The following is a 22,500-nucleotide window of genomic DNA, read 5'->3' as shown; positions in this document are numbered from 1 at the left end:
TCTGGAAATAGCATTTGAAGTCCCGATGTTTAGAAGAAGTGACCTGAATAGTCTGCACTTTCGCAATATTATATCATCAAAACCTCTGATCCAGGATATTTTCAGAGAATTATATTCTGATATAACCGTCAGGTCAGGACTCAGTAGGAGGCATATCCATTTCCTTGAGCTGTTCTTCATCTGAAAAGTCATTAGTTCCAAAATAGTGTTCTAGTAGAGTAGCCAATATCCCTCTCTAAAGATGTCATTTTCAGAAAATGCCATTTTAATGACAGCCTTTTGACTTGCCGAATCCCCCCTACCTACATAGACATCATAAATTCTCTATTAGTGCCGCAGCCGATTCTGTGTATTGTATAACTTACTTTACTTTTGTGATGGCCTACTTGACCGTGATAGATGTGTCTGTCGATAGATGTTGTGTGGCTTCTGAGTGTGATAGGAGGCTTAGAGTACGCTCGGAGAAGTGGTAATGTATTTAAAAAATAACATTAAAAATTGATTACATTCCGATTGAGAAAATCTAGAATGGGCAATATTATTTTAGGCCTTATATTGGAAAATGGAGACCTTCGTATGGAGCTATAGATGAGGGCAAATAAGAACCCTAAAAATAACCTGTGGTGGCATCTTCTTGGAAATACAGTTGAATCGTTGGGCAGCATGTTCATCAGCCGGTGATCCTTTAGTCTTATCATTTGTTTTATAGGAAAAAATTTAGTATAACTTGTATTGATTGATTTAAATGTCACTCTTTCTAGGCTTAGGAGTCCAGTGGGGGGTCCTAATCAGGGATTGATAGGTGGGCAGAGAGATAGCTGCCGATCACTCAATTGGACCGCTCACTGCACTCCTAAGCTCAGGATCTGCACAGATTTGACTACATAAAATTACAGATATACTGAATATTTTTCTAGAAAACTTTAGCTCGTCCTACTCTATAACATGATGCAGACAGATAGGACTATATGGTTAATATGATAGGTTCCATTTAAGAAAAATTAAAGATTGGGTCAGATGCGTAATTTTCTCGTGGTCATGCCAATAGATGCCAATGTCTACTGTATAATATGTTATATTATAACACATATGTTCTGGGTTTCATTGGGTCATATCCCAAATGGTCTTCCAGTCAGTTCAGGCTCAGATGTAATAATAGACCCCAAAGGTCCAGCAGTAGCCCATTGAATGATAACCTCACATAGTCACTTGTCATTAGGGTCTATTTCTAATTATATACATTATATATATATATATATATATATATATATATATATATCCAATATGTTCAATGATTAGAAAAAAAATATGGCGCTCTTAAAATTGGAAATTCAACTCAAAGAATTTAAGATTCGAAAAAATATGAATGTTATCTTCCAAAAACAGTCTAAGGCAGGGTTCACATTTGAGTCATAGTTGCATTTGGCTATCTAAAAACACTGGGTGAAAAAATCCATCATGCACTACTTTTTCGACCTGTGCTTTCAGTTAAAAAGAATAGAAACCCAACAGTCTCCATTATAGTCGAAGGGTTTCATTGATGTCCTCCAACAGAGCAGAACAATGGACACTCCTGACACTAGTGTGAACCTAGCATTTTCCACATAGTCTGTGTCAGGTATTTTATCTGAACCCCAATTGTCTACCAGAATACCCAAAAGTTTGACCTCAAGGTGGTTTATAGATATGAGGATTATATTTTGCTGCAGATACAATGTTCAGATGGGTTCTATCATTAGAAAATGATGTTTGGAAGTAATGGCACATAGGAATAGCCTTTCTTATCCTAGTGTTCCGACTGTGCTCCGAGCACACCAGCTACTCACTGCCCCTTAGTGCCTCTTATACCCTCCCCCCTGCATCTTCTCCTCATCTTCAGCCTTGCGTAGGCATCCAACGCTGCGCTATACGTGGTTGAAGTCCCAAGCATGCGCAGTCGGCTGGGCCACTTCGGATCCGGGCAGAGCCGACTGTACATGCACCATCGTCCATTTTGCGGTGGTCTGTTACGCTATTTTAACCATGTATAGCACAATGCCAGATGCCTATACAAGGCTGAAGACAAGGAGAAGATGCATGGGGAGAGTGAACAGGAGGCACTAAGGGGCGGCGAGCAGCTGTGTCCTGTTGTGCTCGGTACACAGGAGGAGCGCCCCCTGTGCACCCTGAGCATAATTTGCATATCAGAAAAAAATCTTTTTTTTACAAAGAATAGCGGGGAGCACAAGAGAACGAGAGGTAGGAGTAGAATAGCCTTCCTAAAGGCTATTTCAACGTGCCGTTACTTCAAAACGCCATTTCCTAATGATAGACTCCCTTTAAATTAAAAGCTTCTACCAAAGATAAAAGTAACATTTTTGTAGTTGGATTCCATTCACATATATGTTATGTATATGATATAGTAACGTATGCTAGAGCGCAGTATAAAAACCATTCCCTGACGTCCCACCAGCGGCACAATACGGTTAGCCTTGTGCCGCTGTTGGGACTAAGGGAAAACAGATTATCTACATAATCATCCATTCCCTGTTGTCCCACCAGCGGCACAAGGCTAACCGTACTGTGCCGCTGTTGGGACTAAGGGAAAACAGATTATCTACATAATCGTCCATTCGCTGTCATCCCACCAGCGGCACAAGGCTAACCGTACTGTGCCGCTGTTGGGACTAAGGGAAAACAGATTATCTACATAATCATCCATTCGCTGTCGTCCCACCAGCGGCACAATACGGTTAGCCTTGTGCCGCTGTTGGGACTAAGGGAAAACAGATTATCTACATAATCATCCATTCCCTTTCGTCCCACCAGCGGCACAAGGCTAACCATACTGTGCCGTTGTTGGGACTAAGGGAAAACAGATTATCTACATAATCATCCATTCCCTGTCGTTCCACCAGCGGCACAAGGCTAACCGTATTGTGCCGCTGTTGGGACTAAGGGAAAACAGATTATCTACATAATCATCCATTCTCGTGCAATGACCGAAATAGGCCTTTCATTCCATAGAATTATTCTCGTTTCGTGGATTCTCTTGGTTGTGTAAAATGTGCTCCGCTTGTACCGACTAGAAAACCCCTTGTATAATATTTACTGTTTTCATCCACTTCAGAAACTGTAATAAGAGATTCTATAATTAAACCAGAACTATCACAAAGGACTAGCACAAAAAAGAAACGAAAAGAAGGTGGAATTCTAAGTAAGAGTCTAAGTCATTTCGTGAGAAATGTCAATTTTGCTTTTTTTTTAGCTTTTTCTTTTTTTTACTTTTATGCCGTTAAAACTCATGTGCTTATTGTTCTTGTACGATGAATATATCTGTTGTATAATGACTATATTGTGTATTCTTTTTTGCTACTTTTTGGTGTATATAATGTTCTCTTTACATTTCCTGTTTGTGGTTAGAAAAAAAAAAATAAAAAAATTTATGTTTATTTTTCTTAAAAAATTTAAAATGCACTTCAAATTTGCATTTTAAAGGGTATTTTAACCTTTATTGAATTCATTAATGAAATGGACCGTATTAAAATATAACAGGACGCACTTTCATTGGGGAACAAAGGGGCCACGTAGCACAGGTCCAAATAATTTTGACCACCATTACCCACCTAATTCGTGTCCCCTATGGAAGGTCACCGGAGCTACATTTTTTGAAGGATTAGAGATGCCCAATGCTGCAAATAGAAGATGGGATCAGTCCCTTATGATTTTTTTTTTCTATGTGGAAATACATTGGAACATATAGGAGGCCAGCTAAAGGTCATAATACCCTTTATATACTGTATGTCAGCCGGGTGAAAATGTATCACAATTTTTGTAATTTGTACTGTAGATTACATTGTCGAACCTATTACTTTGGAAGTCTTTAAGATGTTGTTCACTATACCATTGTCTAAGACACCTTGTGCCCTGAAGGTCCTTCAAGGAGCAGGTTACGCGTGTTTCTCCTTTAAGTTTTCTTCTTTTCATTATAGGAATCACCTTATGTAATGTACAAGAAAAACCATGAGCTGTTGGAAGGAAATGATAAGTTTGAAGGATATTGTGTAGATCTGGCCTATGAAATTGCAAAACATATTGGTATCAAGTATAAAATTGCAATTGTTCCTGATGGAAAATATGGAGCGAGGGATTCGGATACAAAAATCTGGAATGGAATGGTGGGAGAGCTTGTATATGGGGTAAGCAAACAACTTAAATTTCTGTATTGGTTCTTGTTTAAAGTTGTCTATTATGGAATATGGGGGTGATGAAGTGAGAAACTCTTGGGGCTTCCTTGGGTCTACCTCTTGGGACATCCTCTACAATGTTGTAGGATAATGATGATAAAATTGGGCTATTGGCATGAGCCTCATGGGTTTTTTTGCCTTCCTCTGGATCAACACTGTATAGTTATACGTTGTCTTCATCCAACCTCATCTACTATGTAACCATGTAACTGTAAAGAATAGTTTAATAGAATAATTTAGACTCTTTGGGACTGATATATTAATATCTTTCTGTGCACCAGTATTATTCAAAGACTCTGACTTCTTAATAATTTTGGTGCACATTGGAAGGTCCCATATGCCAGAATTGAAACCAGCGCCAGACAGGGACTGTCGTAGATTTCACTTATAACTTGTGACAATTTTCTGGTGCAAATTATATTAAAGGGGCTCTATCAGCAAAACCTAAAAAAGAATGTGATCTACTTACGCATCGTGCACACTGGGCGGGCATTCAGGGTGTGTCTTCTTCTTCATCCATGCCTCTTCTTCCTCCGATGTCCTCCGGTCCCGTCCTTCTCCGGCGCTCGCTAACTGACATTGATAAAAAAAAAAATGGCCTTGGCGCATGTGCAGTAGCCGTAGTACAAGCCGCATGCTACTGCGCATGCGCCCAGGCCATTTTTTTTTATCACTTACAGTTTGCAAGCGCAGAAGGAGGACGGGACCCGAGGATATCAGAGGAAGAGGAGGCGTGGATGAAGAAGACGGCGCCCCCTGAATGCCCGCCCAGCGTGCACGATGCGTAAGTAGATCATATTCTTTTTTAGGGTATTATTTTAAAACGGGGGGGGGGGGGGGTAGTTTAATGTAACTTTAGCGGTGCCTGAATAGCCTTTTTAAAGACTATTCACGCATATGTGGGGCTCTAGCAGCATGATTTTGCTGATAGAGCCCCTTTAAATCTTGCAGTCTGATAACTCATCAATTGGATACTAGTTGGTATTTTTACCTATGTAGTGCCGGAGGTTGCAGACCAGTGGGATAGTTGAATCAAACCCTAGGTCATGTACTGTAGCCATATCAAGTCATTGAAGGCTTGCTCAGCTTTATTTGTCTCCCTCACACCACACTTTTCAGTGGAGAGAGTCACCAACATTGGCCAATTTTCTGGTGAAATGGGTCATAGATATTACATTGATGCCAATTGAACCTGGCAAGTTCGGTCGGACTAGCTACCCATGTGTTGTGTAACAGGGTGCCCTGTCTTTTGTCTGATATCTGCCATCAAGGATGATTGGGCTTTAGGATTTCAACACGATCAATCTTTTTGTTCCAGCATAGCAGCAACTTATACCCCTCTCCCCATACATGTACGGAGGAGGGTGAGTAAAAGGGAATATCAAACAAGTGTTTGGCCAACAGATATCTAAAGTCTATGGTCGGTCTTAGTCTAAGCTTTATGATTAGAAATCAGATAACATTTGGTTACTTTGGATGGACGAGGTCTAAGAATTTGGACTCAGATCTGTGGATATTTCCTAAATGTAAGCTGTAAATATGAAGACCTGTTTGACATGAGCAGTTCTCATATACGCTCTCTGTACAGTCAGATATCTTCATCAATAGGTACTAGAGGTCACCGTAATAAATGAAGTGCTGGACACGTATACCAGTATTTTGGCACAAATTGCTCCAAAATTCTGGCACATTCTCATTGGTAAATCCATGCAGCTATAAATTTACATTCTAAACAAATACAGTGTTACCTTTCTAAATGGACATAGAAAATAATGTATCTCCTCTCTTGTTTTACAGAAAGCAGAGATCGCCGTAGCTCCGTTGACTATTACCTTGGTGCGAGAAGAGGTCATTGATTTTTCAAAGCCTTTCATGAGCTTAGGGATTTCTATCATGATTAAAAAACCACAGAAATCAAAACCCGGAGTCTTTTCATTTTTGGACCCATTGGCTTATGAAATTTGGATGTGTATAGTTTTCGCTTATATAGGAGTAAGTGTCGTCCTTTTCCTCGTAAGTCGATTCAGCCCTTATGAGTGGCATACGGAAGAGCCTGAAGATGGTAAGGATGGGCCCAGTGATCAACCACCCAATGAGTTTGGTATTTTTAACAGCCTTTGGTTCTCCCTTGGAGCCTTCATGCAGCAAGGATGTGATATATCGCCAAGGTTAGTATAAAACAACAACCGATTGAATTGATTGACTGACAGACTAATCTTCAGGACCTAAAAAATGCAGAAAAAAGATTTATTTTGGATTTTTAGAAATGCTAACACGAAATGTAAAGATCAGGTTTGACATAATATTGCAGATTTGGTGAGATTACATTTTGGGGTTTCTAATCCTGCTCAATGTATATTTGTAGGAGGGTGGGAGAGAAGAAAGGAATGAAATAAAAAGGAGAGGAAGGAACTAGGAACATCAGAGAAGGAATATTGCGGATAAGAAAGAATAAAAATGCCAGGAGGAAAGATGGAAGGATGGATGAAAGGGAGAAAGCAAGGAGAGAGAGGATGGAAGAGAACGTAAAGGAAGGGAAAAGGAAAGGAAAGAGGAGTAAGGTAAAGAAGAATGGGTGGAAGGATGGGCCGGGAAGAGAAGGAAGAAGGTGAGGGAGAAATAAAGGACAAGAGAAAAAACAGGAAGGTGAGAGGGATTTGGAAATGCTGAAGAGAAGAAAGGCAAGGTGGAAGGAAGAAAAGAAAAAGGAAACAAAAGAAGATCATAGGAATGGAATGAAAAAGTAAGGACATGGAAAAGGCAGAAGGAAAGATGGAAGGATAGACGAAAGTGAGAAAACAGGGATAGAGGATGGAAGGGGACAGTAAAGGAAGGAAAGACAGAAGGGAAGGAAAGAGGAGTATGGTAAGGGAGAATGGGTGGGAGGAAAGGAATGAAAAAGTAAGGACATTGAAAAGGAAGGAGGAATCGATGGAAGTACAAGGGAGAAAGCAAAGAGAGACAGTATGGAAAGGAAAGTAACGGAAGGAAAAGTAGAAGAAAAGGAAAGAGGGGTAAGGTAAAGAGGAATGGGTGGAAGGATGGGCAGGTAAGAGAAGGAAGAAAGAGATGGAGAATAAAAAAAAACTGGAAGGTGAAAGGGATTTGAAAATGCAGAAGAGAAGAAAATCAAGGTAGAAGGAAGAAAGAAAAAGGAAAGGAAGAAAAGAAGGACATAGGATCAAAACCAAGATCATAGAAATGGAATGAAAAAGTAAGGACAAGGCAGAAGGAAAGATTGAAGGATAGATGAAAGGGAGAAAACAGGGAGAGAGAATGGAAAAGGAAAGTAAAGGAAGGAAAGACAGAAGGGAAGGAAAGAGGAGTAAGGTAAAGAGGAATGGGTGGGAGGAAAGGAAAGATTGTCAGAGAAGAGAAAGAGGAAGGAGATGGGAAAATAAAGGACAGGGGAGATAAAAACAGGAAGGTGAGGGAACTTTTGAAAATAAAAAGAAGGCAAGGTGGAATAAAGAAAAGAAACAAGGAAAGAGACATAGGAGGAAAGATAAAAGTAAGGACATTGAAAAAGGAAGGGATGATGTAAACAAAGGACTGAAAAAGAAGGAAGGACAGGAGGAGGCAGAGACAAGAAAGGAGCAAGAAGGATAGAATTACTATTGTATGATATACACTTTTGTTTGTGTCTATTCTTTGGTTCACATTGGAAGAGAAGTTCGGTGATATATTTTAGTCTTTTCAGGATATATTTTTGTCAGTAGCCTACAAACACATCCTGAGTGCCACAATACCCATCAGATTAATATTCATGAGAATAACTAACATATACAATAAATGTAATCTAATAGAAGTTAGTAAGCAACACAAATATGGACAACAAAATGGGGGGTCACTGACTATCAAGAAGCTCATGCTTCTCGCAGCTATGTCTTTAATATGGAACTAAATGCAATTGTCAAAATGTGAAATGGAAATGTGTAAAAAGTTTTACCAAAATTTCAAAACGTAAAAGCTGAAATTTGTGTTTAGATCCCTCTCAGGTCGCATTGTTGGAGGAGTATGGTGGTTCTTCACCCTCATTATTATTTCATCTTATACGGCTAACTTGGCTGCCTTTTTAACGGTTGAGAGAATGGTGTCACCTATAGAAAGTGCCGAAGATCTCGCCAAACAAACAGAGATCGCTTATGGAACGCTCGATGCAGGGTCAACAAAAGAGTTTTTCAAAGTAAGTAGAATATAAGGACTTGTGATTTTTTGGTTTGCCTGATACAGCTTTAAAGAAAGTATCACTATATTACCATGGGTTGTTTGCAATATTACTTTTCCAAAGTATTGTCAGATCCATCATTCTAGAAGTAAACACTCGAGTATTGGCCGGGGAACAGGGTGCAGTGTGAGAAAACATCTTAGCAGGCTCGGTCTGACCATTCTGGAGCTGAGCTGACATTTACAGATGTAGCAGAAGGGAAAACTGCTAAAAATACAGTTTACTTACCATATCGTAAGATTGAGCTCAAATTGATTCAAAAGTGACATTTTGTATAAGCACCAAATTTATTCTGTGTTTTAGACCCTTTTTACATCTTATCACACGGTTTTAAAAGGGTCTAGAAAAGTATTGCTAAAAGGAGCCGTATAATGCACCAAAATTGGTGTAAAGTATCCAGCCACATGAAAGAGAATAATATCCGACATGTCCAATTTGTCTTAAACATAAGATAAACTGAAGTCCATAAAACCATAAAATTCATATTTGTTAGCAAAGTACAATCGTTTTAATGAGTTGTTAGGGAAGTGCCAGACAGCAGTTCCCCAGTGCTGTAGATGAACCCTGGAGGAAGGGGCACAAGAGACAGTGAGCCCTGGTCTGAAACCCCCCACTGTCACTTGCCTGGTCCTATCCTATGTAATAGGCGACAACTGGATGACAGACCCTTCTTAAATACATGACACACAAAACGCGGAAAAGACAAACAACAACAAGGGAGTTCAGCTAGCTCAGGGTCAGTAACAGTCGAGCAATGCAGTGACTAAATCGATATCCAAAAGAGTAGTCAATAGGGAAAGCCAGAGGCCAAGAATCAGAATACAAGAAATAACAGCGAAAGAAAAGCCAGCACGCACAAGGCAATAGCAAGCACCAATGTGAATTTAAGCCAAGAATAAATAGGGAGGAAGAACCCGCCCTGGAGTTGATAGGCGGATAGGATGTCAATCACAGGGCAAGGCTAAAATTAACCACTTAATGAACAGAGGCAATTAAGGGCAGAAGGCGAGTGTGGCGAAAATTGAATTACAGAACTAGAGTTGTGTTCACACAGTGTAGCCACAAATGCAAAGCAAGGAATTAAACTGCACACGCCTCCTGCACCACCGCATGCGAGCAGAGGGTGGCGCAGTGACCAGAACAGGCAGAGACGTTACATGTGTTCTTTGTGTAATTCATGGCTTGAAAAAAAAGAATCGTTTTTGTATTCAGTCAATGGTAAAAAGTAATATTGGTAAAATAACAACTTATGTGTACCCAAAAGGTGACAAAAACTCCATACGTAAGGCCTCATGTAGTGTGGAATGCAAAAAATAAAATCAAAATATTCTTGCTCTTGTTCACAAGGGGTTAACTCTCGTCTTGAGTTCTCTTTAAAATTGCAAAGTATACAGCGCATTTAAGGTTTTGAACAAAAGCCAAATTTCCGGGACTTCTTACATCCATGCCTTGCACATTAGCGCTTGCTGCAGAGCGGAGATAGCAAAGTCACTGGCAGCTGAACAGAGAATCGGTGTAGTTGTAAAGCTGCCGCGTTTCGGTATCCATACATTTAACAAATTAATGAAGAAGCTTTGGTTTACTTTCCTTGGGGCAATCATGTATCATGGTTGTCATATGCATCGTACGTATTGATCTGGGCACGAGAGGTAAAGGGTGTCTAGGTGTGCAGATCATTACCTCTTGTTCCTTGGGGATCTGAACAAAGCTAAGAAATAATTACAAGAAAATAATAAAACACGGCCTGCTATTGACGGAATGGTTATTTATCGGCCACCCAGTGGGATTTTTCCTTCTATTAATAAGCTGGATCCACACATTAGCTTCTGCTCTAGTTTGTATATCCATTTAAAAGTAATTGAAAAAGATCAGAAAGTTTGCTCTGTGTAACAATGTGCCAAGATTTTACTGTCAATACAATGTTCAGTTTCACCTACGCATTCTAGCTAGCCCCCAACTTATTACCCAACACCTAATATACCCCTGCTATATATAGCTGTGTCCTCAATTACATAACTACATGAACGCCCAGGTCACTGCCTCCAGTAAGACTTGGTTCACATCCGCATCGGTAATTCGTTCTGGGGAGTCCGCACGGGGACCCCCCCCCCTCAAATGGACTATCGAATGCATTGGCAAGTTGTGTGCAGTGAAAGCCCCTGGACTCCATAGACTATAATGGAGTCCGTGTGCGTTACGCACGGTGTCCGCACGGAACATGAGGATAGAAAAGTAGTTCACGATCTACTTTCCTGTCCGCATGACTCATGCGGAGACCGTGCAGAAAGCACATGGACCCCATTATAGACTATGGGGTCCGTTTGCTTTCACTGCACACTGCTTGCCAATGTGTTTGGTAGTCCATTCGGGGGTGCCCCCAATGGATTGCCAAAGCAGATGTGAACGAGGCCAAAGATTAGTATAGTGCTCTCCAAGACAAAAAATATGGCATGATAAATGGAGGCTTAAAAAAGTAATCCACAATATGTGAACTTCCACCCACTGCCCACTAGTCACTGTGTATTAGCCAAATGAGTCCTTTGAAGATGTCTCCTTCCTTACCTTTCCTTTTGGCCTAAGATGAAGGGCGCAAGATGTCCCACTTGGGGGAGCAAAATGTCCTGCTTCGGGGAACAAAAACACATCTCTGTCAGGGGCACAAGATATCCCGCTTTGGGGAACAAAAACATGTCTCTTTCAGGAGACTAGCCTCATTTGTGGCTAGCTAGTGTTTCTGTTATTTATATTCATAGTAATTTGAGTCCTTAAAGGGGTTTTCCAGGCATTTGATATTGGTCCTGATTTAAGGAGCTATCCAGTGGACAGAGCTGGAAATAAGCTCCATCCTCCATCCACTGTGTAGTGGCCATTTCCGATTACTGCAGCTCAATTCCTAATACAGTCTCCGGCCCTGTCCACTGTATAGTTCTTGCACTAGCAGGTCTCTAAATAAGCTGATTGGTAGGAGTGCCGGGTGCCAGACCACACCAATGTGATATTGATGAGCTAGCCTAAGGATAATGCAGGTCATTTGGAGCTGAGCCGTAGTACCGGTGCTGAGACCATGTGTTGGAATGCATTGGAAGTTGCTCTGTACAGTGCATCAATGTGGGGTTGCCTGTTGGCCCTATGTGATCAGATATTTATGGCCTATTCTAGGGATGGGCTACCAAAATGAAATTCCTTGACAATCCCTTCCACATATCTGAAGTTTTTATGTTATTATTTATGTCATTATTATTATTATTATTATTATTATTATTATTATTATTATTATTATTTTGCAGATTTTGTATTTTTAATAAATTATTCTTCAATATTTTTGTCCGTCAGAGATCAAAAATAGCAGTTTACGAAAAGATGTGGACCTACATGAAATCAGCAGAGCCGTCAGTATTCACCAAGACAACAGCAGAGGGAGTGGCCCGCGTCCGAAAATCGAAGGGAAAATTCGCCTTCCTTCTAGAGTCTACGATGAATGAGTACATCGAGCAAAGAAAACCGTGCGACACAATGAAAGTTGGAGGAAACTTGGATTCCAAAGGATATGGAGTGGCAACACCTAAGCATTCTCTATTAAGGTGGGTGGAATAGTATAACAATATAAGATGTGTTGTTATAGTATTCCACCTTCCCTGATGTACCTGATATAGTTCTTTTTTGTGTTGTGTGTGAACATGTTACTTCCCTCCATCTCATTGTATGTGCAGACAACAGGTAATTCATTCCATCTTATCCAGAACTCCTTGTCAAGGCCATGTACAAAGCAATCTAATGTAACATTATGGGTGGGATATTTTATTTTTTATCAAAAAATATAATTTGGGTTGACAAAATTTTGCAATATGAGGCCAACCTAGATAGATTAGGGTCTACAACACCAGTATTGACCAATGTACCCATATTCTGCATAATATAACAGTTCTGGAACCTTTCCTTGGAACTTTCCTTTTGTTACTCCTCTAGAATATTTTTGAATAAACTGACAAGTGGGCGTTACCATTCTTATTGTAAAAGGGGTATGTCTGTACACAGTCTGGTGCTGTAGACAGTGTTAGAGTATGTAGAGCCATACCCCCAACTAGTAACACCCAGTTGTCAATTCGTAAGATAAAGAACAACACAATACAGAATTATGACTAAAGATGCTCCAGAATTGCTATTTCATGGAGAATAAATACTTTGCCAAAAAGATAGGCAACGGGTTAACTTTAACTTTATCAACCTGTTCAGTTTAGCAATATGATTCATTATTTCCTAAAGTTTACAGTGAAATATATCCTGAACTATATCCCGTAGAGCTCATATTTGTAATGGCTTATAAAAGTGCTCATCCCTAATGGGATTCACTGTGTACAGATACATGGTAAGATATGGGGATCACAAGTTATGCATCTTTTCTGAAAACAACATGGTTTCATGATATTCTATCACAAAATGATATGCTAACTATCCCATAGGCTCGGATGTGTCCTAGGTTACCTGTCATGTTGACTGGGCATATGCAGATATGTGTATCACAAGTTGAGCATCTCTTCTGTAAACATCCTAATTTTATGATACATTACCACAAAGTGATATGCTAACGATCCTATATATACATCCTATATACATATGTGTCCTTGTGATACAGTCCTATGAAAAAGTTTGGGCACCCCTATTAATCTTAATCATTTTTAGTTCTAAATATTTTGGTATTTGCAACAGCCATTTCAGTTTGATATATCTAATAACTGATGGACACAGTAATATTTCAGGATTGAAATGAGGTTTATTGTACTAACAGAAAATGCGCAATATGCATTAAACCAAAATTTGACCGGTGCAAAAGTATGGGCACCTCAACAGAAAAGTGACATTAATATTTAGTAGATCCTCCTTTTGCAAAGATAACAGCCTCTAGTCGCTTCCTGTAGCTTTTAATCAGTTCCTGGATCCTGGATGAAGGGATTTTGGACAAACAATTCAAGTTCAGTTAAGTTAGATGGTGGCCGAGCATGGACAGCCCGCTTCAAATCATCCCACAGATGTTCAATGATATTCAGGTCTGGGGACTGGGATGGCCATTCCAGAACATTGTAATTGTTCCTCTGCATGAATGCCTGAGGATTTGGAGCGGTGTTTTGGATCATTGTCTTGCTGAAATATCCATCCCCGGCGTAACTTCAACTTCGTCACTGATTCTTGAACATTATTCTCAAGAATCTGCTGATACTGAGTGAAATCCATGCGACCCTCAACTTTAACAAGATTCCCGATGCCAGCATTGGCCACACAGCCCCAAAGCATGATTGGACCTCCACCAAATTTTACAGTGGGTAGCAAGTGTTTTTCTTGGAATGCTGTTTCTTTTTGGACGCCATGCATAACGCCTTTTTTTATAACCAAACAACTCAATCTTTGTTTCCAAAATGAAGTTGGCTTCTCCAAATGTGCTTTTGCATACCTCAGGCAACTCTATTTGTGGCGTACGTGCAGAAATGGCTTCTTTCTCATCACTCTCCCATACAGCTTCTCCTTGTGCAAAGTGCGCTGTATTGGTGACCGATGCACAGTGACACCATCTGCAGCAAGATGATGCTGCAGCTCTTTGGAGGTGGTCTGTGGATTGTCCTTGACTGTTCTCACCATTCTTCTTCTCTGCCTTTCTGATATTTTTCTTGGCCTGCCACTTCTGGGCTTAACAAGAACTGTCCCTGTGGTCTTCCATTTCCTTACTATGTTCCTCACAGTGGAAACTGACAGGTTAAATCTCTGAGACAACGTTTTGTATCCTTCCCCTGAACAACTATGTTGAACAATCTTTGTTTTCAGATCATTTGAGAGCGGGCTGTCCATGTTCGGCGACCATCAAACTTAACTGAACTTGAATTGTTTTGTAGAAAGAAATGGTCCAAAATACCTTCATCCAGGATCCAGGAACTGATTAAAAGCTACAGGAAGCGACTAGAGGCTGTTATCTTTGCAAAAGGAGGATGTACTAAATATTAATGTCACTTTTCTGTTGAGGTGCCCATATTTTTGCACCGGTCAAATTTTGGTTTAATGCATATTGCACATTTTCTGTTAGTACAATAAACCTCATTTCAATCCTGAAATATTACTGTGTCCATCAGTTGTTAGATATATCAAACTGAAATGGCTGTTGCAAACACCAAAATATTTAGAACTAAAAATGATTAAGATTAATAGGGGTGCCCAAACTTTTTCATAGGACTGTACGTGTATCTGGACATAGGCCTGGTTCACATCTGCATTCGGTATTCCGTTCGGATGGGGATCCCCCGAACGGAATACTGAACACATTGACAAGCGCACGGACCCACTAAACTGAGATGGGGTCCGTACGTTTGACTCATGCGGAGAGGAGAGTACTTCATGAACTACTTTTCTCTCCGCATGACTCATCCGGAGACCACGCAGAAAAAACACGGACCTCATTATAGCTTGTCCATGCATTCGGTATTCCGTTTGGGGGGTCTCCATGCGTACTCCCCAAACGGAATAACGAACGCAAATGTGAACCAGGCCTATGTCCAGATACATGTATCACAAGTTAAGCAGCTTTTCTAAACACAACATAGCCTGTCGTGATATTGTGTTTAATTGGCTTCAAGACAGATTGTAATCCTTAACCAAACTGGAGATCGGTTAGGTGTACAGGCATCTGTACCTTAGATGTTCATCGGGATCCATAATGGTCAGTTTTATAGGAAGTCAGCTTATATATAATTTTGAGTCCCATCAGATACATTCATATGCTATGTGGCCCTGTTTGGATTTGAAGCCAGGATCCCAGTGTAAGCCAGCTATAGTATCCATTAAGTCAATGTGCCGGTTCCGTATGTTCTCTACATGTTTTAATAGTTCACTTTATGACTATTATATATTATAGTGTGTCACACACCTTTTTTCACCTAAGATGTTGGGATTGTCCCTTCTAATGAACAATTTTATAAACTCTGCCCCTTTTGTGGTTACATTTGTAGGACAGTCCTACCAAAAACTAAACTGCTGTCGGATGTGAATTGATGGGCACAGGGTTACACTGCTGTTCTGATTATCTGTAGAATATAATGGAGACTAACACATATGTAAAGTTAGCTCTACCCAATATCTCCTCTTGGTTACAAGTCAACTTTCAGTGCAAAATGGGGTCCAATGGATTCCCTTCTAAGTGTTGACACTCCACCTGCCAAATAGTTAAGACTCTTTGAAAAATACATGACTTCAAGATACTCTGCTGGGAGATGTTCACACTATGTGTGTCTAGGTGGCCGCCCAATGGTTTTAATGTGACTTGTAGCCTGCCATGTTCTAGCATATCACGATAATGTATTGAATTTGTATGATGAGAATTTAGAGTCCTTATGTGGGATTCCAGGATTGAGTACTAACTCAGAGGTGGCCAGAGCTGGTGCAAAAATACAAAAAAAGATATACTCACCTATCCACTATGCCCCATTGTCCGGGCTTGGTCCCTCTCTTCCTCCCGTGCCGGGCCTTGCTGTGTCAGAAACTTTGCAGCTCACGTGACTGCTGACCCCAGAGGGATCGGTATCATCACTCACATATGTCACTGGTTCCCTACTAGCAAGCCTCTGCTTCTGATGTGGTGAATTCCAGTACAAGAAAGAAAGGGGGCTGAGATTGTACAACAGCGTTCTGGAGATAGGCGAGTATGACTTTATTTTTTATACCCATCCTGGTTGCCCTTGAGTTTGCTCTAAATCCTGGCCAATCCCTTTAACAAAACGTTCCGAATAGCAAGGGTTGGACACATCTGTATTCCACTTTAACCCACCCTATTAGTGTAAATGATACAGTCACCTATCTTCTCAAATAATACCGTCTACCAATAAGTATTTGGACACCGGTGGTAGAATAGAAAAACATTTCTTCCTATACAATAGTTGGTAGATCCCAGCAGATACTTCCTTACGGATGGGATTGAGCAACACAATACTCCTGGATGCCTGGTGACACTCCTGGTGTATGTGAGCCATCGGTTGGGTGCGGTTTCTCTGGCCAGCACTCGTCCATCTCTATCTCCCAGTTTCGGGGGTCTGAAGACTCGGGGCACATTCCGACAATCACCGTTCACCGTCCACTTCATAGGCCACTTTGATTTTGGGTAATTCAGTTAGCTTGCTATGTCCCTTAAAGATCGACCATTTCTGTGGTACCCCACAATTACCCCTTTCTCGAAATCGGACAGCTCTGCACTTTGTGGCATCTTGTGTGCGACTAATGCCAATGCTGATTCCTATGTAACGACGGAAGATTGCAGATATCTTCACTTGCATGGGTGTCCAAATACTTATTGTAGACAGTGGATATTATAAGGGCTCTTTAACTTGCCAACTATAGAAGATACAAATCATTTATATAGTTTTCTAAAATATAATACATAGAGCAAATATTTCAAGCATTTAATCCTCTACAACTTCCTAGTTCCGACTGATCTGAGTTCTGACTTGGAGGCGTCGGAGTAATTGCTGACATAATTGCTACAGGTCGCTACTCACTTGCACTTTGTTAGTAAATGGCCGGCAGTGTCCGACTTAAATTATGTGCAAAATGAGATGACCTCAGACCATTTACTTCTCTGTAATCCCTGCAGATAAAATGAGACATTGGGGAAGCGAAGCATTTGTCAAAAGTAATTATAAAACAAGCAAACATTGGTTAGGGAGATGGCAAACCCCGAGCGGAGGAGCGAAACTTATAAAGTAGGGATGTTCTCGCTTACTAAGCATTATGAATATGAGGTCCGATGTTACATTTCTATTTGCTTCTACATGGTCTTCTTCGTTGCATACCTTTCGGTCACTTAGGGTATGTAAACTGTCACCGAAACATCCGAATTTTTGTTCTTTATTAGCATTAAATCCACATAATTTTATGTTGTTATTTCATTATCATTTTGCTATTGTGCTGTGAAACTGTATATGGTTATGGCTTTTTACCCTGCTAAATAACCCTCTCATAATGACTTATCGCAACGCTCTCTACGAACACCTTATTATTCATCATCATAGCTTTTCATTCAAATCCAAATTCAATATTCCAGAACTATAACACCATTTTCCGCCTCCATGAATTGCTATTATTGTGCAGTGTTGGCTTTTTTTTATTTCTTCTTTTTAAGCTCATGAACCTAAAATAATTTCGAAACGAGCCTGAATCGGCTCACGAGAATCTTCTACAATCATAATTTATGCGATGGAGATGATTTATCTTTTTTAAAGTAAAGACTTAATAGCAGTCTATTGACTGTATATAGTCTATGGAGAGTATCTTGAGTAAGTTTACGCTAACGTAAAAGAGTCCCAGTGAGACATAGGTACGGGGTCATTTTGCTATAGCCAACCTCTTTTCCTGGACTTCTATCGCTCAGTATAGGGTTAGACTGACCTAGCAGAGTTCTAGAGGAACTTTTAGGGCCAGGTACACTATATTGGGTCCTTAAAGGGATCCTATCATTGGATACCCTTTTTTTCTGTCTAACACGTAGGAATAGCCTTAAGAAAGGCTATTCTTCTTCTACTTTTAGATGTCTTCTCTGCGCTGTTGTTCGGTACAAATCCAATGCTGCGAGAGAACTCTCCAGCGACACCTCTATCTTTTTCTGGAACACCCTCTCCCTGTGTATTCTTCCGTCCTGGGTTTCAATCTTCGAGGCTTGCGCAGTTGGCTCTGCCATCGGGCCTCAGGCAGAACCGACTGCGCATGCCCGTGGCCACAAGAAAATGTCCGCTTACATTTCCCGATGGTAGAGACATCTGTGCATGTAGACTGTGATAGAGGCGTCGCTGGAGACTTCTCTCGCAGCATTGGGGACGCCGGCAGTGTTGTTTGAGTCCTCAGGACCATCCTCAATGCTCCAAGAGAACTCATTTGCATACTGAATAAAACCCAGATTTCTACTGAATGGCGGCGCAGAGAAGACATCTAAAGGTTAGGAGATGAATAGCCTTTCTTGAGGCTATTCCTATGTGTTAGGCAGACAAAAAAGGGTATCCAATGATAGGATCTCTTTTAAGGTCCAGAAGAAGACAACCCACTTTGTGGTGACCTCTGAGTCAGTTGCTTGCCACTAGAGAGGAGTGAACCATCTGGGTTCATTATGAATTTTCCAAAAATCTTGGGTTTGGTCTTAGGTCTTTGAACCACTGAGTATAATAATTGGAGGAGGAGGTGCAGGAAAATAAGAAACACTCATATTCACTTTCCCTCAGCTTTCTTGGGCACCTTTGTGGTGTCTCTGGTTTTCTTCCAAGGCGTGTTACAGCCTCCTGAGTGATGTCAGCAGTTACTGGGCTTTAGTGGTCACTTGTCCATATCGTGATGCTTTTATGTAAGGGGCTGTTGATCTCACCCAGGAGGTTGGAAGATGCCCGGGAGAGAACATTGGATGCCATGAGGAAGCTCAGAAGAGGTGAGGAAAGTTGGGTTTGACTGCTTATTATTTTTACGCACCTCCCCTGCACCACCAACTGAGGTTTGAAGATACCCCAGAGTATAAAAAAAAGCACTTATGTTTCAGACCAACAAGTCCAGTTTTAAAGTAAACTGGTGGGTGAAGCATCTCATGAGCTTTTCCCATCTATATTTGCCGCTAATGATCCACTGCATTTTTTTTATGTGTTATCTCTAAACTAAGCTATTAGGATAAGTTCACACGAGGAGCGTGTGGGCGGATTTTGGCACCGAGAGTGACGCGGGGAGCCGCATCACTCTCGGGCCCAAACCCGCCTGCCACGAATGTCACGGCTTCCAACAGTCACGGCTTCCCCCTCCGGAGTAGGCTCAAATGAATTGGCCGACCCTAGAGGTTGTGCCGCGAGGTGGACGCTGCGGCTCAATGAGCCGCGGAATCCATCTGAAGAAAGGGCAGCTCGCTTCTTTTTTCAACATGCCGCTTACGGAAAAAAGTAGCCTGGCGGTGACCATAGGCCACCACTGTGAGGAAGCAGATTATGACGTGGATTCCGCGCCATAATCCGCCCCTTCTGCGCCCATGTGAACTAGCCCTTAGTTCCTACTAGTGATATATCTTGTGCGGCCAATGAACAAAGAGTGTGATACAATAAAAAAGTTGATGTGTACGTGTTTAGAGGGTGAAGGGTGACCCTTAGCAATCATCTCCTCTGGTGGACCTAAGGAATCCCACCCTCACATTATAATAGTACAATAATCCAGCTAATTTCAAAGACTAGAGTAAGAGTTACCATAATTTTCATTTCTTAAATGTGCCAAATTGTAACAAAAGATCAGCCAAGCTAACTAATACCATAGGTGGTATAAGCTTAGACACTTTAACGATGCGCCCAATTTACGAACTGTCATCAGTCACTGTGGTAAATCTGGCACAATTCTAGACTGTGTAAATGTGGGCCTATTTATTTTTTTTGGAATACCTTATCACCAACTGATATGCTATATGTGGCGCCATACAGTGGTTGTATCCTGAGTTATAGTCTTTCAAGGAATTTGCGATATAGTTTGTAGTATTTAATAAGATATATATATAATATATATATATAATATATATTAATAATAATAGATGAGTATCCCCAACAGAGGACCCTTACATTAGTAACCTAGAATTCTAGATGCCCTTTTGTGTTGCCTCCACCCTACTCCATAGGTGCGGTGAGTAGGATTAAAAATTTATGGGCTTTCTGAATCTGATATTTTTGGGAATGTCAACCCTTGGACCATTATTATACTCTGGGTTCTGTACAGACCTCAAAGTTTAATATGAGGAGACCTAGGGGAGGTTCAGACAAAATAAAAAAACACTGATATTCACCTCTTCTGAATGTCTGGTCTTCTTTCTCAACATCAGGTCTTTATGCTCGGCTTTTGCAGCCTCTTTTGGTGTCTACTTTGATGTCACCTGCCCCAGGGTCACAGCTGTGGCCTGTGATTGGGCCTCATTTATCATGATGCTTTGACCTAGTGACTATGGCATTCTCCATGGGACTACTGAGGCCAAGAGGAGATGACATCACAGAAGAGGTCAAAAGAGGCCCACGTGTGAAAATCAGAAGCTAGGAAGGAAAACCAAATTCCCAGGAGAGTTAAGAAAATATGAGTATCAGTGTTTTCTAATTTGACCACACCTTCTCTGGGTCTCCACTCACTATTCTCTGGGGTCTGGAGGTTAATAATAGCACTTCCAGTTTGTAATGAGCAAGTTTGGTGCTACCCAAATCATAAGGGTGAACCTTGCGAATACAAGTATTGCAGGGTTTGTCCATCATTCATTAATACCCCCAAAATTGACATGTTATACACTAAATGCAGTATATAGTTTGGAAAGCCTTCATAATTATTATTATTATTATTATTTATTTATTTATATAGTATAATTAATTCCATGGTGCTGTACATTATTATATTCATTCCATAGTGCTTTACATTTGAGGGTTTACATATGGTACATAATATATACAAAACAAATATAACACTAACAGTGACCAACTGGCACAGTGAGGTAGAGGGCCCTGCCCGCGAGGGCTTACAATCTATGAGGGGAGAGGGATAGAGACAGAAGGTGAGGGCAGAGACTGTACAGATGATAGTGTGGCGACAGTAGTGTTATTGGAGGTTGTAGGCCTTCCTGAATAGGGGAGTCTTCAGGGCCTTCTTGAAGATTGTGATTGTGGGGATCAGTCTTATGTGTCTTGGTAAGGATTTTCAGAGTATGGGGGATGCATGGGAGAAATCTTGGAGACGGTTGTATGAAGAATGGATAAAAGCAGAGCGGAGTAGGAGGTATTTGGAGGATCGCAGGTTACATGTGGGCAGATAGCCGAAGATTAGGTCAGAGATATATGGAGGGGACAGGTTGTGGATGGCTTTGTATGTCAGCGTTAGTATTTTGAACTCTATTCGCTGGACAACGGGTAACCCATGAAGGGGTTGGCAAAGGGGAGTGGCCAATGAAGAATGGGGGAAGAGGTGTATTAAATTAGCAGCATAGTTTAAGGTGGACTGGAGGGTAGGCGAGAGTATTTGCAGGGAGGCCATGGAGAAAGGTGTTGCAGTAGTCTATGCGGGAGATAATGACGGCATGGACAAGCATCTTTGTGGTTTCTGGCGTGAGGAAGGAGGGCTTCGATGGATGTTCTTTAGTTGGAGGCAGGAGGAGGTGTTGAGTTTTTGTATGTATGATTCGAAGGATAGGTCAGAGTACAGGATTATCCCGAGGCAGTGGACTCGTGGGACAGGGGTAAGCGTGGTTCCGGTAACTTTAATAGATGGGTCAGGTAGAGGGGCCGTACAAGCTGGCGCGAAGATGATGAACTCTGTTTTCTCCATGTTGAGTTTGAGAAAGCAGGAGGAGATAAATAAGGCTGTGGCCACTAGACACTTTGACACTCTGGCCAGAAGAGAGGAAACGTCTGGTCCAGAGATGTATATTTGGGTGTCGTCGGAATAGCAATGGTATTGAAAACCATGAGATTCTATAAGTTGACCCAGGCCAAGGGTGTAGATGGAGAACAGGAGAGTCCTAGGACAGAGCCTTGGGGGACACCTACAGAAAGAGTGCGGTGAGGAGGTGGTGCACAAGTGGGAGATGCTGAATGTGCGTTTGGTGAGGTATGAAGAGAGGGCTAGGTCTGAGATGCCAAAGGATAAAAGCGTTTCTAACAAGAGGGAGTGGTGAACTGTGTCAAAGGTAGAGAAGAGGTCAAGGAGGAGGAGGACAGAGTAGTGACTCTTGGCTTTGGCAGTTAGAAGGTCATTAGTGACTTTGGTTAGGGCAGTTTCTGTAGAGTGATGGGGTCTGAAGCCTGACTGTAGTCTGTAAAAGAGTGAGTTGGACAAGAGATAGGAGGATAACTCAGAGTGGACATGTTGTTCAAGCAGTTTTGAGTTGTACGGGAACAGTGAGATGGGTCAATAGTTGGCTGGAGAGAACGGGTCAAGGGACGATTTCTTAAGTATAGGAGTAATGGTATCATGCTTCAAGGCGAATCTATTATTTAGGGAAAGATTGAAGAGATGGTTTAGGGTTGGAGTAATGACTTC

At 41.2% G+C, this 22,500-nt stretch overlaps 1 protein-coding gene across 5 annotated transcripts in view; it reads left to right on the top strand.

Moving 5' to 3' along the window:
- The window catches only part of GRIA4 (glutamate ionotropic receptor AMPA type subunit 4), a 699,790-nt gene that overhangs the window by 658,121 nt on the left and 19,169 nt on the right, over positions 1-22,500 (top strand). For all 5 annotated transcript variants that reach the window (XM_075266112.1, XM_075266111.1, XM_075266110.1 and 2 more), the window contains 4 exons: positions 3,972-4,178; positions 6,024-6,394; positions 8,214-8,412; positions 11,788-12,035. In XM_075266112.1, the coding sequence (XP_075122213.1) occupies positions 3,972-4,178; positions 6,024-6,394; positions 8,214-8,412; positions 11,788-12,035 (1,025 nt within the window). The remainder of the gene's footprint in view (positions 1-3,971; positions 4,179-6,023; positions 6,395-8,213; positions 8,413-11,787; positions 12,036-22,500) is intronic.

This window comes from Leptodactylus fuscus, chromosome 2 (assembly GCF_031893055.1).
Source record: "Leptodactylus fuscus isolate aLepFus1 chromosome 2, aLepFus1.hap2, whole genome shotgun sequence".
Classification (NCBI taxonomy): domain Eukaryota; kingdom Metazoa; phylum Chordata; class Amphibia; order Anura; family Leptodactylidae; genus Leptodactylus; species Leptodactylus fuscus.
The sequence above is the reverse complement of the archived record's forward strand: the minus strand, read 5'-3'. Positions and strand labels throughout refer to the sequence as shown.